This window comes from Trachypithecus francoisi, unplaced genomic scaffold (assembly GCF_009764315.1).
Source record: "Trachypithecus francoisi isolate TF-2019V2 unplaced genomic scaffold, Tfra_2.0 Contig01579, whole genome shotgun sequence".
Classification (NCBI taxonomy): domain Eukaryota; kingdom Metazoa; phylum Chordata; class Mammalia; order Primates; family Cercopithecidae; genus Trachypithecus; species Trachypithecus francoisi.
Window position 1 is genome coordinate 20,647,346 of NW_022681442.1, and position 18,918 is coordinate 20,666,263.

At 44.3% G+C, this 18,918-nt stretch overlaps 1 protein-coding gene across 2 annotated transcripts in view; it reads right to left on the bottom strand.

The window, feature by feature from the left end:
• RBM20 (RNA binding motif protein 20) overlaps positions 1–18,918 on the bottom strand; it is a 194,527-nt gene that overhangs the window by 48,809 nt on the left and 126,800 nt on the right. For both annotated transcript variants that reach the window (XM_033182982.1, XM_033182990.1), the window contains exons 2-5: positions 8,507–9,590; positions 6,963–7,024; positions 5,974–6,065; positions 5,517–5,614 (exon numbers count right to left, since the gene is read on the bottom strand). In XM_033182982.1, coding sequence (XP_033038873.1) covers positions 5,517–5,614; positions 5,974–6,065; positions 6,963–7,024; positions 8,507–9,590 — 1,336 coding nt within the window. The remainder of the gene's footprint in view (positions 1–5,516; positions 5,615–5,973; positions 6,066–6,962; positions 7,025–8,506; positions 9,591–18,918) is intronic.

Genomic DNA, 18,918 nt, shown 5'->3' on the forward strand with positions numbered 1-18,918 from the left:
ACCTATCAATCACAAACTTGATAAATTAAGGTAAATACAAAAGTGAAGTTACAAAATAAAATAGGAACTATTTATGTTCTGATGTGGAAAGATGTCTAGAAATCAATTTAAATATGTATTGAAAACTTATGTTAAGTGAAAAAAAACAACCGATTATATGACATTATCTGATTTGTGCCCAAAAACTTACTTTTACTAATGAAACATGTACACATACACTAGCTAGAGAGATATACAGTTATAACAAAAGCATTTAGCTTCAATTTTCTTTGCAAAGTTGACTTTTATATTTCTGTTACTGTTAAAGATTGTTAATACAATGTTCATACTGCTTTTCCAATAAGAAAAAGTAAGATTTGTAAAAAGAACAAATTCCAAAGCAAAACCTACCCAGGGCTCCTGTCTCCTCATCTTTGTTCTCTTTGAAAAAGCACAAAGTGGCCCCTGCTGGAGGGACAGGAGCAATGACAGAGCTGGAATGGTCGCTGAGGGGGCTGGCAGCATATGCCACATCAATTACTAGTCCTCATGCTCAAAGAAGTCAGGAAACCAGAGTGCTCTGAGCCATGCGTTCAGAGGGCCAGGGCAGACAGATAAATGTTCTAGAAACAGAAAGTAATCTGGGGTACAGCCTGTGACTTACACCTCTGGCCTTCCACAGACATTTCTATTTTCCTGAGCCTCCATTTCCTTATTTATACAAGTTCCCCAATGTGCAGGGTCTTGGCGAGAAAGAAATAATAAAAACACGGTGTATCATCCCAGGTCAGGGTGGCCCATCTGTGACACTGGCACTAAATAAACTCCAAGGTGGCTGTGAAAACTGCAGGGTGGCTTTACAGGGACGGTCACAGAGAAAGTGCACCTCGGGCAGGCACAAGAAAACTATTAACAGGCTGAGAAGGCCCCGAGGCCCCTTTCAGAAACCTGATTACTCTGTTGATGTCCATTCAGGCAGCCAAGGAGAAAGTGCCTGGCCTCAAATGGCAGAAGCTTAAGTGAAAGTGGACACCCATCTCTGGGGACCCTGGAGTGGGATGGAGGGGTGGGGGACAGACACCAATCACCCCACCACCAGCAAACACAGCATACAACTGTCAGTGCAGTGTCCCATCTCTGTCAAAAATAAACACGTCAGCCTGGGCAACATGGGGACACCCTGTCTCTCCAAAAATTAGCTGAGCCTGGTGGCGCATGCCTGTAGTTCCAGTTACTTGGAGGCTAAAGTAGGAGGATCACTCGAGCCCAGGAGGTGGAGGTTGCAGTAAGCCGTGATCATGCCACTGCACTCCAGCCTGGGTGACACGGCGAGACCCTATCTCAATAAATACATAAATATATAAATAACAATAAAAAGGAAAAGAAAATAAAATGAGAAAAAAACCCAAACAAAAATAAACAAACAAAGCAATGAAACACTCAGACTCCAACAGAGGTGGGAGAAGTTTAAATGCAGCCAAGTCTGTCCCCAGAAGGGCTTGGTGGCAGGGGCAGATGGTCTTTGCAGTCCTTTTAGATTTTGTGGCAGTTTGGATATATTCTGAAGGCTCATTTCCAGAGCTCTGTGTCACTTTGATTTTCTCTTGCTTAAAAACAGGGAGCTTTAGAGGCAGTAACTGCTCTTCGCTCCACAGACATTAGCGATCTGATCAGATAGTGGCGGGGTCCTGGCTGTTCCTGGTTTCACTCAACAAAATGTGTTTCTGAAAAGATGTATGTAAATGGAATCAGACATAAAAAGTGCTGGCACAGGACCAGACCTCACTTGTGGAGGAAAACGGGATCGCTAAGGGGGCTGAAAGGGAGATAACCGGGGAATTTCATTCCCCTCATTATTTCTTTTCTGTTTGCATTTTCACAATAAGCATAAGTTTTGTAAGCAGAAAAACAATAGAAATGTATATGCAAAAACAACTCACTGGGCACTCATTGGAACCTGGAAAAGTATCCTTTGGCAACAGAGTAATCACCCCTTATCTTTGGGGTAATATCTTTGGAGGTCAGTGTTTGTAGGCAGAAAGAAAATCCATAGTTTCTCTGAGAGACTCTCCTGCTACTTAAAGGAGCCTTGCAAAGTATTTTTCAAGAGTGGATTAATCATTTCTCCATTTCTGAGCTTGTCTTCAAATGTCAATGTTCTTGCATTTCAGGTTTTCCTCAAGACAGATACACCTGCATTCAATTCCATTTGCTGGCAATGGCAAACCAGGGGCTTACTAAAGAGAAGGATCACAGCAAGGAAGAGACCCCTCAGATCCTTGCAGAGAGGCTGCAGGGCTTAGTGGTTACAAATGAGGCTTCCAGAGCTAGGCTGCCTAGGTTTAAATCCCACCACCTCCAATTACCAGCTATGTGGCCTTAGATAAGGTACTCAGCTTCTCTAGGCCTCAGTTTCCCAACTGTACAATAAGGATAATAATAGTATCCACCTCACAGGGTTGTCTAGAGGATTAAATGAGCTAATACAAAACAAAAATGCTAAGAACATATTGAGCACTATATAAATGTTGGCTATTGTTGTTATTATCATCCTACAATGTCTGGGGCTCTCTGTCCCCTCCTAGCTCCCAAAATGTTAGCTCTCTGTCCCCTCCTAGCTCTAGCAGAGAGCTGTCCCCTAGGTCTCTGTCACCTCCTAGCTCCTAGCAAAATGTTTCTTGTGTTGCTTCTCACCAGGCTCAAGTCAGATAAACTTCCCATCTCTAGGCGTTTGGAGGAAGTTGCACTCAGACCTCCTAGGAATTAATTAGAATCAACACACAAATCATCAGATTGCTTGTGCTTGCCCACTGGTGCATAATTTAAAAATACATTCATGGGAACCTCAAAGCATCTCTAAGGTGGAGCAAGGGTGACCCTGGGTATTATTAGACAGATTTGTATAAGGGGAACACTGATACCAAGACCTGGACAAAATCCTATGGCCAGCAGACAGAGCCAGCCTTAGACAGGGTGGGTTTCCCTCCACTCTTCACAGCCAAAATGGGTTAAAAGCGCTCATTACTCAACAACAGCCATGGTTACCTCATATGTACTTGACAGTTCCCAAATCATTGTCCCTTATATTATCTCATTTGATCCTCACAAGGGCAAGACAATACTGGGTCTATGCCAAGCCTTGCTCCCACTGTCTGGTGCTGGCCACTGAACCAGAAGCCTGGGCTGCAGGGCTGCATGGGATGTTCTGAGATCCGAGGAATAATCAAAACAATAAATTACACAAGCTGGATGAAAATCCAGTTGTTTACTTTATCTTCCAAAGGCATTATTGTTCCCACTTAAGGAAACAGAGCCTCAGAGAAGTAACGTGACTTGCCTGGAGACACACAGCAAGTGGCTCCAGAAGTAGTATTTGAACTTAGGGCCCTAGAGCCAAGTCCATAGGAAGGGGTCTCTGGCTCAATGGGCAGCACTGGAGGGTGGGGAAGGGGCCTGGGACAGACTGCAGAATGTCCTGCCCGTGTCTCTTCTCCCCCTATCCACCCCGGTTTACAGAGGGGCTCAGTTGATGCCATCTCTTCCCCGTACCCATATCCCAGGTTGGAGTCAATTTACAAGCCCTGGCCCCTGCCCACCTGACACCCAATCCAGCCTCCCCCATCGTGGTCACAGTCCCTCCCCTTCAGTGCCTGGAGTGGGATCTCAGGGCAGGGTTGTGAGCACAGAAGTTCCACCATGGCCCACACCTCCATCAGGACAAGAGGTCATGTCACCAGGAATCTGACCTCAGAGGACAGGCCTCACTGAATCTAGCCATTGCAGTCTCCTGGGACTGACCCGAAGCTGCCATTGAGCTGGACGTGACTCTGAGCGAGCAGAGTGCAGAGAGGGAAACCACAAAATTCTCTTTCACCAAAATGTGGACTTCTAGACAGGGACTCTCTCAAAGTGCTTCTCCTATTCAACATTACAAATCAACACACACAAATAAACAGAAGCCTGGGCTCAGGCAGGCCTCACATCTCATCACGAACCACCTCGCTTTTCCATTTACTCACTCCCCAGAGCTTGAGTGCTGCACTTCATGGCTTACTGGCCTGATGTTTTGCATGCCAACACATAGAGGGGACAGCACGTGGAGACATGCTCTTGTGAGTTTGTGTTCACTCGCAGGACAAGAGAGAAAGGCTGCAGCAACTCACACCACAAAAGCACAGGCACAGGCTAAGGCATACAAACAGGTGCCCTCCAGAGGGTTCAGACAAATGCATTTGTTTTACAGTCAGCTTTCCTCCCACTCCCCTTTCTCCTGCCCAGGGAAGAAGAAGAGAAGTCAGATGGGGGGTAGGGTGGTGGCACAAAACAACTGAAACCCCAGAGAGAAGAGGAGCTGTCACCATTGGTGAAAAAGGAGAGACGAAGCTTAGGAGTTTTGGAGGACTAAAGTGTATATTGTAGAGACAGCAAAACTAAAAACAAACAAACAAAAACATTATACAGCACCAGCTGGTTCCTCAAGGGGCCAACAAATGCTTCAGTGCATAGTCCTTATTTTCACACGCTTTCTGGTTCGAGCTTCAAAATTACCCTCTCCTAGGAAATAACCCACTTCAATAAAACATCAAATAGTCTTAAAAAAAACATAAAAAGCTCAAACTTATTTTTTTCTAAGCCAGCGCTGAATGCTAGAAAGTCCAGGAATGCCTTCAATTTTAAGGATTTATGTCAGCCTCTTAAGTCATGTGTTTCCATACTAGATGAACTGAATTAAACAGCTCTTAACTTCTGTCTGGGGATGTTTTTCTGAACGACACAAAGCCAGATCAGCACCTCTAGGCCCAGACATAGCAGGTGATACTACAAACGCTTGAGGACAACAATGACAATGGAGAAAATGGTTTTTTGTTTGTTTGTTTTGAGACGGAGTCCCGCTCTGTCCCCTGGGCTGGAGTGCAGTGGCATGATCTCAGCTCACTGCAACCTCTGCCTCCCAGGTTCAAGTGATTCTCCTGCCCCAGGCTCCCAAGTAGCTGAGACTACAGGCACCCACCATTCATGAACCAATCTATGGCCAGAAAGTGTGATGATCTCCCTGGCTGCCTGAGTCACATGCTCACCTCACTTCTGGTGATGTCATCTTGGAAACTAGACAGTGTGATTCCCAGAGTGGAAAATTGAAGGGTACAAGGTATAAACGGGTCTAGACCTCAAAAGCCAGGCAACTCTCTATTCTTTAAGTGAAAAAGATGTTAACTTCCTCCCAGTCTGTGGCATGTCAGGTGCATACTGAGCATGAGGAACAGAGTGCTGGAGAAAGCAACAAGCATTTCAGGGTGACTGGTGCACAGAGAGGCATTTGAGGCAGGGCATGGTGGCTCCTACCTGTAATCCTAGTACTTTGGCCACCTGTAATTCCAGCACTTTGGGTGACCGAGGCAGGAAGATCACTGGGGGCCAGGCGTTCAAGGCTGCAGTGACATATTATTGCACCACGACATTCCAGCCTGGCTGTCTCAAATAAATAAAAACTAATAATCATTCTCATTAATTTCTGGAGAAAATGTTTCTGTACTCACAGTTGTCCCCGCAGAAGCCAAAGGAAATGTGGGGCTTGACTGAGCAAATGACCTTGCTGGAATGGGCACGTATGATGTTCCAAGATTTGAGGCATAATCTAAATGACGAATTACACACACTCGATGAAAACTCAGAACTTAACATCAGAAGTCATTATTAGGACATAAGCAGGCATAGAAAACCGAACCTTTCCCCTTCACATATTATTAGTGATCGCCATGACTATACCTCCGGACGTGCTGATAATCAGCAAAACTTTATGCCTAAAGTATCTCAGAGAATGCTGATGGCTCCAGACAGCAGGCCCAGTGCATTTTAGTGTCTTGGGATCTGTTTGCTTTCTACATGCATAAGAAGGGGACATCAGGGAAGTCCTGGTTATTAAAGATGGGACACAATGTGCCTGTGGGAAGCCCATTTCTGCTTCAAGCTGCTGACCTATAGGGCCTCGCTCACCTTCATTCCCAGCAGGGCTATAAACAGCTGTGCTGTTAGGAGAAGCACACAATGTTCCCTCTGCCGAACCAAGTATACACCGGATGCCAGCACTGGAGAGGGCGAGAAAGGGAAACCGGCTTCTCAATAAGTTAAACAAAGAATTAGCATGTGACCCAGAAATTCCACTCCTAGGTACAGACCCCCAAATAGTTGAAAACAGGTGTTCAAACAAAAACTGTACCCAAATGTTCCTAGCAGCACTATTCACAATAGTCAAAAGGTGGAAACAACCCAAATGTCCATCAAAAGATGAATAGATAAACAAGAATGTGATATATACATGTAATAGAATATTGTTCAGCCATAGAAAGGTTGTATATATTACAACATGGATGGATATACCTTGAAAATATTATGCCAAGTAAAAAAAAAAGCCAGTCACAAAAGGCCACATATTATGATTCCATTTACAGAAATGTACAGAACAGGCAAATCCATAGAGACAGAAAGCAGATTGGTGGTTGCCAGGGGCTGCCTTAGAGAGAATAGGGAGTGATTGCTTAATGGATATGAGGTTTCCTTTTGGAGTAATGAAAATATTCTGGAACTAGAGAGTGGTAACATTTGCACAATCTTGTGAATGTGCTAAATGCCACTGAATTGTACACTTCAAAATATTTAAAATAGTAAGTCCTATGTGAACTTGACTACAATGAAAAAACATGAAAGCCCGAAAAGGGAGGCACACACGCACGCACACACACTTCCCGCCTCTACCCGGTGTTTTCTGCTTAGCATTTACCACCAGGGATGCTGTAATTTTCTTGTTCATTTTGTTCATCATCTCTCTGGCCCCTGTGAAGCATAAGCTCCTTGAGGGCAGGAACTTTGCCTATTCTGGTCTCTGCTATTGCCCCAGGACTCGAAACAGTGTGTGACACACAGTAAATGCTCAGTGAATATGTGTTAAGCCGATGCATGAGCCTGTCCTCCTGAACTGCACTTACTTTTCAGAGAAGACCAGGCATTTCTGAGCGTGCAGCTTCCCTTTCACATGCAGCTCCCAGTCCTAGGTCAGAAGGAAAAAAAAGTGACCAAAGTAGAATTGAGTCCATGGGAAGGCAAAGGATGAGCACAGAATCACTCGCCATGCAGGGAGCACAGAGCTCCCAGAGGCTGGACCACCCCTGCGGACACATCCTCCACCCTCCTGCTCTCCCTTCCAGGCTCCTCCCGCTGTTCCTGCCTCCCCATCCAGCCTTTGCTCCATCGGCTCCTCATCCACACATCTCATGCCCGTCTTGAACAGGAGCCCGGACTCACAAGTTGGATTCCCTCTACCCCTCTCAATGGACCCTTGCACCCACAACCTACCTCCCACCTCCCACCCCTTCTCCTTTCCCCCAGGAAGACCCCATCTATTTCATATCCAGTTGGGAGAATCTGGCAGGTAGACTCACAGTGACTTACGAAGCCTTAGAAAATGTTCATGAGAGACAAAATCCTTGAGCACCTCCCAGTGTCAGCTAGCCCCCTCCCAAGACTGGAGGTCAGAGGGCATGTCCCATCCGGGTTACAGGGATGCATTTGGATGCTGTGACCCAAATAGAGGTGAATGACATGCTGCAGTGTGACTCACACTCTGCAAGGACATTATTATGCTTTTGGACAGGATAAGAGATGGGAGGCAGGACAGCCCAGTGCTTAAATGGTGCAGGCTCTGGAAGGGTCAGGCCCACATTTGAATCTCCACTCTGCCACTTTCAAGCTGGGGAGGTGGCAGGGGGAAGGGGCTGAGAAAGTCATTTCATCTCTCTGGGCCTCAGTTTTCTCATTTGTAAAATGAAAATCATAATAATATCTGCCTCATAAGAGTTACTGCTGGCACACAGAAAGGGTTTAATATATGGTAATTGTTATAATTTTTGTTGCTTCAAAATATTTCACTGCATCTGCAATACATTTTTTGGGGGGAAATTATACTATCATATACCTCTGTGTGCAGCAACTCAAGTCATTTTCCAGCCACCAGGAAGGTGTCATGAGGCTCTATCTCCATTTTGCTGATGAGGAACCTGAGGCTCTCTATAATAATTTGTCTCGGTTCCAACGGGGAATTAATCTGCTTCCCCTGATCCAAAATTCTGCTTTTTTTCCTTTCTAACTCCCTACAATATGGGTACTCAAGGGGCAGTAGCTTCTAGGTATACCACAGGGGAGAAGTGCTCCATAGGAAGGCAGGAAACTCGAGTTCCTGAGCCCCTTCCCTGCAACCCAGATGGGGTCCTTTGCTCTCCTACTCAGTCTCAGCTTTCTCATCTATAAAAAGTGTAAGAATTTCTGACTCACCTTCAAGCAAGGGACTGGTCCTGATACATTTCTGAAATTCCTTTGGGTCCTAATACCTATGATTTTAGTCAAGAATACTGATGGCAAAATTCTGTTACCCCAATGCAAAAGTTCCTTGCCCATTGGCAGCATGAGTTGGGTTGTGGGGAAAGGCCTGCCCAGGCTTCTAGCTGTGGCTCCCAGCCTTTCTTGGACAACTCACCTTCAAATCAAACACCTTCTTGTCACAGATGCTACAGATATGTGGCAAGTGGAGGGGGGCCACACCGTGAAAGTCGTTCAGCTCGTGAGCCTGCAGGGGCCGCACAGATAGCAACGCCTGTTCCTCCTTGGCCCTCCGCCCAGCACCGATAAAACCCTGTTTGCTGTTGTTAAGCCGAACCCCGAAGGAAGGAGGTGTCCTATCTGACGTTGGTTCCTCGGGGTCATACAGCTCATAGGGCTGGTTAGGGGGTAGAGGCCACATAGGACCTGCTGTGAGATCAGGCTTGCTTTGGCCAGAGAATCCATGGGGGCTCTCCCATTGGCTGTTTGTGCCCTGCAGCAGTGGCCCGACCTCGCTTTTCAGGCCCCCAGCCTGTTCAGCTGGAAATCCACCAGCCACATGTGAACCTTGGGAGTTGGATCCGTAAAAATCTTTGGAAAAGGCAGCTTGACCATCCTGCCCTGTGTGGCTGTAGTGCCCTTCATAGGTCACACTGCCCGAGGTTGAGGCCGAGGCTGCCAGGAAGCCGGGCTGACCATCTGTTTCAGGGCCGTATGTCTGGCCAGAGCTGGCTTTGCCATACTCATAAAATCCTGTTGTAGCTGGAGCAGGCCCAGTCTTGCCAATGCCCAAGATGACTGCTGGCTGGCCAGGGGTCTGAGGCATTACCCCAGTGAAAGGATGCATCACCATGGCATTGGGGGGCTGGTTGGGAAGGTTCATGGAGGGTCCAGGGCCTCGTGTCTGACTGGGGGGTGAAAAGGCAATTGCATTAGAGGGAAACCGGGTACTGGGTATGGTTGTGGCATGTTGGGGCACCCCAGCATGGCCGTGAGGGGCGCTGATCACAGACGGATGCCTCAGTTGATTGAAGAGAGGCTGGGACATGGCCACTTTGGAGAGGACTTGGTTCAGGACTGTGGCGGCCGCAGTGTTGTTGGTGACAGCTGTCTGTGCCAGCTTCAGCCGGTGGAGGGTGAGCTGGGCCTGCAGTTGAGCCAGTTGGAGACTGGCAGGTGAAGGAAGCAGAGGGTTCGGGTTACTGACCGAGAACGGGTTCTTGTCCAGGAGCTTGGCGGCACTGCGGGAAGACAGAGGTCTAGATGCACAGCTCGTTTTCAGTGAGGGGGGCAAGGGGCTGTTGTTTGTTATCTGTGGTCCCCCCCCTACATTAAACAAGACCTTCCCACACAGGTCCCACATACAAGTGAATCTGCAAAAACCTGTGCTCACACATACTCATTTGAAAAAAACTCCAATGGAAAAATTATATGACAGAATGTTCAATCTCACTGGCAAGTAGAAACATAAACTAAAACCATTCGAAACAAATATTCGTCTACCAAAATAGCAATTTTTTAAAAATGACACTCTGTGTTGGAGAGAGAGTAGAATAGGCACAATGTCAGTGATCATCAACGCATACAGCTTTGTTAAAAGATAGTCTAACAAAATGCATTTATTATAGCCATATTCTTTGACTCTGGAATTCAATTATATAAATCTAAACTGAGAAAAGGAGCTCAAATGAAGATAAAATTTGATACCCAAAGATGCTTAATACTATATTATTTAAGAGTCCAAAGTTGAAAATTACAAATATCCAACAATAGGGAGATGGGATTTGAACTGAGGAAATTATGATACATCAACATAATAAAATATTAAGTAACCATTAAACCTGGTGTTTAAATTTCTACTTTATTATGTAACATTTAGGACATTCAAAAAAGAGTACCCAATACCAAGTTTAAGACAGAGAACATTCCAACACGATAAATCTCCCTTGGTCACTTGCTTTCCCCACCTCACCCTTGCCCATCATTGCCAATGGTAAACATTATCTTGAATTTGCCAAAGTCTCTGTTACAAAAAACAAAAACAAAACCACTTTAATGACATGAGAAAATCTATATGCTCTGATGTTAAGTGAAAAAGGCAGGCTTCACAATTGCCTACAGAGTGGATCGTGTCTACATTTGTGCCAAACACTATTTCATCCTTGTCCTCATTTCACATCCAAAAGCAACATGAATTGTCTTCCTGTCTGAATACAGGCACAAACAAATTCAGCATCTCCTATACTCTCACAACACGAATCATTTCTGACACTAGATGTGTGGGAGGTTTTCTCCACACACCAAGCAAGCAACCATTTCTGCTGTGGACCCCAGCTGGGTGTCCTCCAGTTCAGTTCTGACACTACCTGGAGAAAGTGTCAGATCCTACAGGTTGATGGCTCAGCCCCACAAGACTGTCCCCCACTTTGGATGTCAATCACAAGCCCCAGGTTGTTTTACTTGTGCTTCTGACCAACTGGCTGTAAATCGGAGTTAGACTAACTTGCTAGAGAGGCTCCCAGAACTCAGGGACTTGCTTACTTTTACTGGTTTATCAGAAAGGATAAATGACAAAGGATGCCAGTGAATACCAGATGGAAGAGGTGCATGGGGCAAAGTGTGTGGGAAGGGGTACAGAACTCCCACGACCTCTCAGGCACTACCCCTTCCAGGAACCTCCACATGTCCCAGTCCTTTCTGAGTTTTTATGGAGGTTTCATTGCACAGGCATAATTGATTAAATCATTGGCCATTGGTGATCAACTCTACCTTCAGCGGCATTCACCTTCCCTGAGGTTAGGGGTGGGGCTGAAAGTCCCAAACCTTCCATGCTGCCGTGGTCTTTCCAGTAACCAGATCCCATCCTAACGATACTAAGGGGCTGCCGGACATTTGTCAACTCATTAGCATACAAAAACATATTTATCTGATTCCAAAGACTTTTGGAGTTGTATGCTAGGAAACCTGATGAAGACCAAATCTCACAATATCACAGTTCCCTTCAACTGAGCTCTCAAACTCAACTAGCATAAGGAATAACCAAAAAATTACAAGTAAAAAAATCTGAATTTGAGGTAGTGGGCAATAGTAGACTGTCACCGAATCTTACTGCACAAAGGGTGTCTGTCTGACATGTGTCTTTCATGTGACCTATATGGGTTGGTTATAGTGGTTTCTGGACCAAAAATCAGTGTGCATGGTCTGGAAACTGGAAAGACTTTCCCAGAACATCTGGGATGTGTGGTTACCACAGGCAGGGAGGGAATCTTTGGTTAAGACCATATTTTCCAGGTTTTAAATTCCCCTCTGAAAAGCGGGTGTCATTAGGAAATATGTTCAGGATGTTGATAAACTGGAATTCTAGGACATTTGAATGGGAAGAAGGGGAATGGAAAATTGGACATTGGGGTTGCCATGGACAATGCATGCTGTACAACAAGCATGCTTAGGCAGTACAGGGTAGACGCTGCATAACTGGGACACCTTAGTCTCTACTGTCACAGGTTCTGTACAGTAAAAATCCAATGATAATGAAGCAAAAATGAGATCTGTTCCTCTGTTGTTGGACACTTAGGCTGGGGGCTAGCTCAAGTGAGGAGGAAAAGGGCAAGTGACATAAGCTGCCACACTGTCTTGTTGGAAGGGAGTTCCCAGAACGTCAGGCACACCCACATTTAAACATAAGTACAAAGCACATTTGAGAGCCAGATAAAATACCTTTGTTATTCTTTCCCATTTGCATGAAAAAATCAAAAATTGCCTATAAGATGTTAAAAAGGCACCACCTTCCCCAGCCAGCAGCCCTGCTATGCTCCAAGGGCAGAACAGGCTGGCCGCATTTTAAAATATGGGGGAAGGGGGCGCTCAGAGCTAAAGGTAGTTACAGCCCTGTTCTCCTTTGGGGAGTCGAGCTGGTTGCAAACAAGCCTTGGGGGAAGGGGGCGCTCAGAGCTAAAGGTAGTTACAGCCCTGTTCTCCTTTGGGGAGTCGAGCTGGTTGCAAACAAGCCTTGGGGGTCCTTTGATGACCCAACACAAATTCAACAGCAGCAGAATGGGGAGGCACCAATGTCTATGTAGGCACGAATACGGAAGGAAGAGGAGTCTGATGATAAATTTCGACTTGTGTAATATTAAGTAGCTGAGCTTTAGAAGAGCAATTAAGCTTAACTGAAAACCCTGACCACACAGGGCCAACTCTTCCTCCCAGGTTTGTCCATCATGCAGCCTGTTCTTGCTAACAAGGCGATAATGAGGTGCCAAGTTGGTTTCCATGACCAGAGTAAGACAAGATTGGTTTTGTTTTTCCCAGAGAAGTCAGCTGTATTTTCTAAAATTGCATTCTGGGCAGGAGAGAGCTCTCAGTAGAGATTCCCCTGTGCCCCTGAAAGGACATGTGAGGAAGAGTTAGCTTTTCAACTAGGAAAGCCAGCCACGCTGAGTATTTGCAGGTCAGCCATGGGAAACCTGTCCTTTTCAGAGTATGACCCAGGTTACAGAAGTTAACCCATTCAGATTCTGCAAAAAACAAGAGAACTAACCAGGTTTTCTTCCTAACTTTTGCTTTGACTAGAAAATTTTCATCATTCTCAACTTTAGTCAACCTTGAGTAGAAGTGATTTCACATGAATCATCAGAGCTGAGCACCTGTTTTGATCCAAACACTCTAGACAAAGAAGAAAAAACACATCATACTATTTTTTAAAGCCCTAAAATTCTTAGCCTGCAATAGTTAATCTGAAATTCAGGTGCATATAGTGATCATATTTCTGAACCAAGAATTGGGGTGCATGATCTGACACCCCTGGAAGCTGGAACTGATGTCTCCTGCTGTCTTCCCACTCTTTAGTTTGTCACTTTTATATCACTTAGCACATCCTGCGCCTTGGGTTAAAAATAATTGCGTGCGTGCCTTTCTACTCCATTAGACATAAGTTCCACAAGAGAAGGGAGTATGTCTTGGAGAATCTTGTATTTCCTCAGCACACTGCCTCCCACTTGATGGGCACAAAGTAATTGCCGTGAACAAAATGAAGAAGGAAGATAATGGGTATGGCTCATCAGAACCTGGTGGCTTTGAGGCAATATGGACACCTCTTTTATGAGTACAAAATTCTGTGGAGAAAAACCCACAAACAGCTCAAAAAGGACAATCTAAATACACCCAAGAAGCAAATAAATTTTGCTGTTGTGAATAACCAAACCTACAAGCAGGTACAAAGTCACCTTCCTAGAGGACTATCTACAATTCCCCACTCCAGTGCAGGAGCTTCAGTCCACTCTTTCTCTGTCTAAGTCCAGGTTTTTAAATTGAGTGGATAATCCCTGCAAGAGGCTGAATAATGATGCCCTGAAAATGACAACATTCTAACCCACAGAGGCTGTGAATATGTTATCTTACATGGTAAAGGGGACTTTGGAGATGTGATTGAATTAAAGATCTTGATTATCTGAATTTCTGAATTTGGTATGCCCAATGTAATCACAAGAGTCTTTCTAAGATGGAAGCAGGAGGATCAGAGTCAGTGAGAAGATATAAGTGTGGAAACAGAAGTCAGGGAGGAGAGAAGACGCTTTGCCACTGGCTTTGAAGATGGAGGAAGGGGCCATGAGCCAAAGAAATGCAGGTAGCCTCTTAGAAACTAGAAAAGACAAGGAAACAGATTGTCCCTTTGAGCCTCCAGAAGGAACTAACACCTTGACTGTAGTCCAGTGAGGCTGGTTTTGGACTTCTGACCTCAAGAACTGTAAGATGATACATGTATGTTATTATAAGCCACTAAATTTGTGGCAATTTCTTACAGCAGCAAGAGAAAACCAACACAGTTCCCAAGACAATTAGATGCAAAAGCAGCTTCCGCTAGAGAGGCGGTGGTAGGTGTAGGGGCTGATTGGATCTTGCTGGTACGAATTGATCCCCCCAGTGTACAGACCATCTAACCAAACATCCAAAGACCCTCTAGGAATGTAGTCAGGGGTGAATTCTGCACAAATAGGGGCCTATGCAATATGTCTCAGACCTGGCTAATCCAAGAACCACATCCCTCTGGCTACAGTGATTGGCTCAAGGGGGAAGACTCTCTGATACTTTGCTGGAGCTATCAGGCATGATTCTCTGTCATGCCACGGTCGCTAAATTGTTGTTAAGCCATCACTTAATGACAGCCTGCTTGAGAATAAAGCCAAGTCAGAAGATGCTGGCCTGAAGACAGAGGAACAGGCAGCTCCTTGATGACCTCCGAGGAATGCCTTGAGCCACCTTCTCCTGAATCCACCCTGGACTCCGCTGGACATGAAGCAATGCATTTCCTTTATTTGTTTAAAGAAAGCCAGTCTACATAAACCACCAGCATTTAACCAGCTTTTAAAAACGGTTCCTTTCTGTGGCCCACATTGACTTGAAGGTTCCTGGTCACCCTCCAGTTTCCTCTGCAGGAGTGGACTGACTGTGAGGACCCAGTAGTTGGAGCTACAGGGTCACTATCATCATCGTAGGGAGAAAAGAGGATTAGATGATAAGGAGTGGACAACTGCTGAGAGAGGAGGGAGCAGGCATGGGGATGGGGTTTGAGGGATCCAAGAGAGTCTTAACATCTGCTTAGGGAACCAGGACTTAAGGGGCTGTGGAATAACAAGCGCACAGCTGAAATGCAGTAGAGTGAATGTGCGTAGATGTATCAGCAGACTCTTTCCTGCTACTGTCCAGTCATCCAGAAGCAGGAACAAAGAACCACAGTCCAGAGCACAGTAGTGCCTAAACTCATGCAACCAGCCACATTTGCAATAAGCACAGTATCTTCCAAGATAACCAGTGCAGGAATTTAAATTCACTTCCAGTGCAACTGGCTGAGTGGCGAATGTGCCATTTCTTCTTTTGTGCTAAAATATAGAAAGTAATCGAGGTAAGAGGGCTCATGACCAGGCAAGAAAATGTTTTCTAGGTATGACCACACGATAAAGGTGTGGCCAAAAAAATGCAATGCTCAAGGTCACATCTTTAGAGTAGAGTTGAGATTTTATGATCTTTCCATGCCTCTATGACACATTCCGCTAGTGTCAACACAGGAGAGACTTAAAGCAAAGAGAGGATTAATGTTAACTTAACAAGACCTACATTATAGTTTTCCTTCCTTCTGAACCATTTTTCTTTAAAATATTCCTTATTTAAGGTATTGTAGGTGAGAATTTCCTTTTAATATTTATCTTTCCTAGATCAAAAATTCTCAACTCAGCTATAATGCTTTCAGAAGTTAGGTCACGATATGAACTAGAGAGGGACGTCCCTGAATGCCAGGTTACAAAGGTGACAAAGATAACACAACAGTCATACTGGGGTTAAAGTTTAAACTCTAGCTAGTGATCACAAATTTGAAGAGCAAGGTGAGGCCTTAGAGACAATTTAGTTTAACTCACTCATTCTACAGACAAAAACAAAACAAAACAAAACAAAAAACAAGCACACAAAACAAACCCAAACAAAAAACCGCAAAAGCCAATGAAGTTGGCGTCCTCTGTGAATCAGCCCAAGTCACACACCGAGACAGAGAAAAGCTGGGACTAGAATGCAGGCTGCCTCTGTCCTCAGGACTGATGGAGTGGCAGTGGTGTGATACATGCCTATCAACATATACCAGATGAATTTCCTCTTTGCAAGGAGAAGATGGGGCCACACACTTTTTGGATAGTGCTCTTTCTTGATAACAATAGGGCTGCTGGGTCTTCAGTAGCTTGGCCTCTGTGACTAATTTTGAGACTGCTAGGTCAATGCTGCTATTCTGTGTTTGGCCCTTAGTCATGACATTACCATATGATGATTCATATCACCATGACACCTCTTGGACTGATTCATAACAGCAATAGTAATCCTGTCATCTCTCTTTTGTTTTGTGTTTTTCAGTCGGTGTGTTAATAAGTGTTCTCACTTCATTAGCTGTCTCATCTCCAGAACAGCCATACGGACAGCTAAGTCAAATATGACCATTTCCAGTCTATAGTAAGAAGACTGAGGCCAAGAAAGATCAGATGAACCATGTGAGGTCATCCAGTCAATAAGGGACTTGACTGGGACTTGAAGGAGGGTTTTTAAACTATTAAGGTCAATATTCTATCCTCTGTTTACACATTCATTAAAGGGAGCTCCAAAAACCACTTTTCTGGGCCTACTGCCTTTGGGCATGAGTTTAACTAACATGTTTGGTACCAGATCCCTGGGCTTTCAGTCCATCGTGCTCTGTACGATGCTTATCAGGCAGGGCATATTCTCACAGCCAGGGGACTATGCAGTCACAATGGGGCAGCTGGTGCATTTAGAACTGACACGAGAGGCCTGCCTTTCCTGCTGGACTTATTAGAAGGACTCAAAACCTGCCAAAAAGAACTGATCCTGCAGCAAATGCAGAGAAAATGATACACATTCTGCTAGTGTCATCACAGGGAAGACCTAAAGCAAAGAGAGGATTAATGTCAACTTAACTAATGAGAACCATAGTATAGTTTTCTTTCCTTCCTTCTGAACTATCTTCCTTTCTTTAAAATATGCTTTATTTTTATAAAATAAGGGTATGGTATTGTAGGTGAGAATTTATTTTTAATATCCATATTTGGTTTTCTTTTGAAAATTGTAAAATACAGAAATATGAAGAGGAAAACAAACACCTATGAATTCAGTGCCCATTATCCAAAATGAACAAATGCTACTGTGATGGTATTTTGCTTCAAAATTTTTTAATAAAAGAATATTTGACAGACAACGTTGAAGTCCCCTTTGAGACTCTGCTAAGTCCAATCCCACCCTCATCTCCCCAGTGACATCCACATGCGGTGTGTGTATCTGTCTGTGTGTCCGTCTGTATCTACACATAGAAAAAAACAGGAAAATAAGGGACTTTTCCCACATGTGTGTGTTTATAAAATAGTGCATAGGACTGATATCAACAAGATTTCTCCTTAAGAACGAATGCATAACCTACCAAGTTTCCTGTAACACACTGAAGATGGAGAACAGTGCGATGGAGTGCAAAATCAGGGAGCTAGAAATCAGAAAACCCAGGCCTGGCCCAACAGCCCTTATTTACTCCCTGTGGGATCCTAGGTCAGTTCGTTTCCCTGGATCTCAGGGAGTTTTTTTTTTGTAAAATGAGAAAGCTGGATGAAAGGATCTCCAAGGTCTCCTCACCTTTGAAATCTGATAGCTCTAAGGTTTCATTTCCTCATCTGTCAAATGGAGATCGTAGTGTCTGTTCCACTCACTGCGAAGATCAAACATGATATTCAGGGGCTCTGGAAAGTATGATCATGATATTAGCTATCATTATCCTTGCTCACAAATTAAGCTATTTCTGCACCTGGCCACTCCTGGGAATGCTTTTAAAGAAACCATTTTTATATATACAGTCATGTATATATAACAATGGAGATTATATATATCCATATATAACAATGGAGACATGTCTTGAGAAATGTGTTGTTAGGCAATCTTGTCATGTGAACATCATAGAGTGTACATACACAAACCAAATGGTGTAGCCTACTACACACCTAAGCTACATGATATACCCTATTGCTCCTAGTCTACAAACTTAAACAACATGTTCCTGTACTGAATGCTGGAGGCAACTGGAACACAATGGTGAGTATTTGTGCATATCTAAATATGCTTAAACCTAGACAAGTACAGTAAAAATTCAGTATTATAATCTTATGGGACCACCATTGTATATGCTATCTGTTGTTGACCAGAACATCGTTATGCAACCCATGACTGTATACGGCTTTGTTCAGAGGCATGTGTTGCAGGCCAGCCAGCGTGAAACAATTTCATTCCCTCTAACCTTATTCTGTTGGGCAGTCAGTTCAGCACAGAGACTCTCTTACCTATATCCCTGAAGAATTAGTAAATGAAATACCAAAAATGCCTTATTATAAAATTCTCTCCCCTACAAAGACATTTCCCAGATGGACCCACAACTTTCAGAGTGAAATGTGGCTCGAATCCACTTAGGACAGGAATTGGTTTGTCTGAGATACAATTATTAAGAAAATCCACACTGGGCAAAAATTAATTGGTTTTGTGCAGTCTCCAATTGAGGAAGCTGGTTTGACTTCTGGGGTTAGGGGAAATCTTTCCATTTTCTCGGTAACATAAGATCTGGTGACTGCTCAACTGAGAAATTTTTCTTGGAAACATCTGAGTCTTTTGTAATGGAAAAATGAGCTTTTCGAAATGTATATTTTAAAACTGCTATACCAAATTCTCTAAAAAACCAAATTGCTAATGTTTATACACACAAAGGAAATATATAGGGATTTATAGATCAGTCCTGCCCCAGTGATCGACAATGTACACATGAGCATTGATGTCTTGGCATATACTGGCCCCTCTCCCTGCACAACCTCCTCCCTACTCCCCTTCACCTAGACATCTACTATCCTTTGAAATGTAGTTCATAGGACACCTCCTCCAGGCAGCCTTCTCTGGTTTCTGCTCCCATCTAGTGTGCACTGATGTCCCTTTCATGATCTTCAGAATGCCCTTCTGCTCCATTAACCTCAATTGTACTCTCTTCTAACT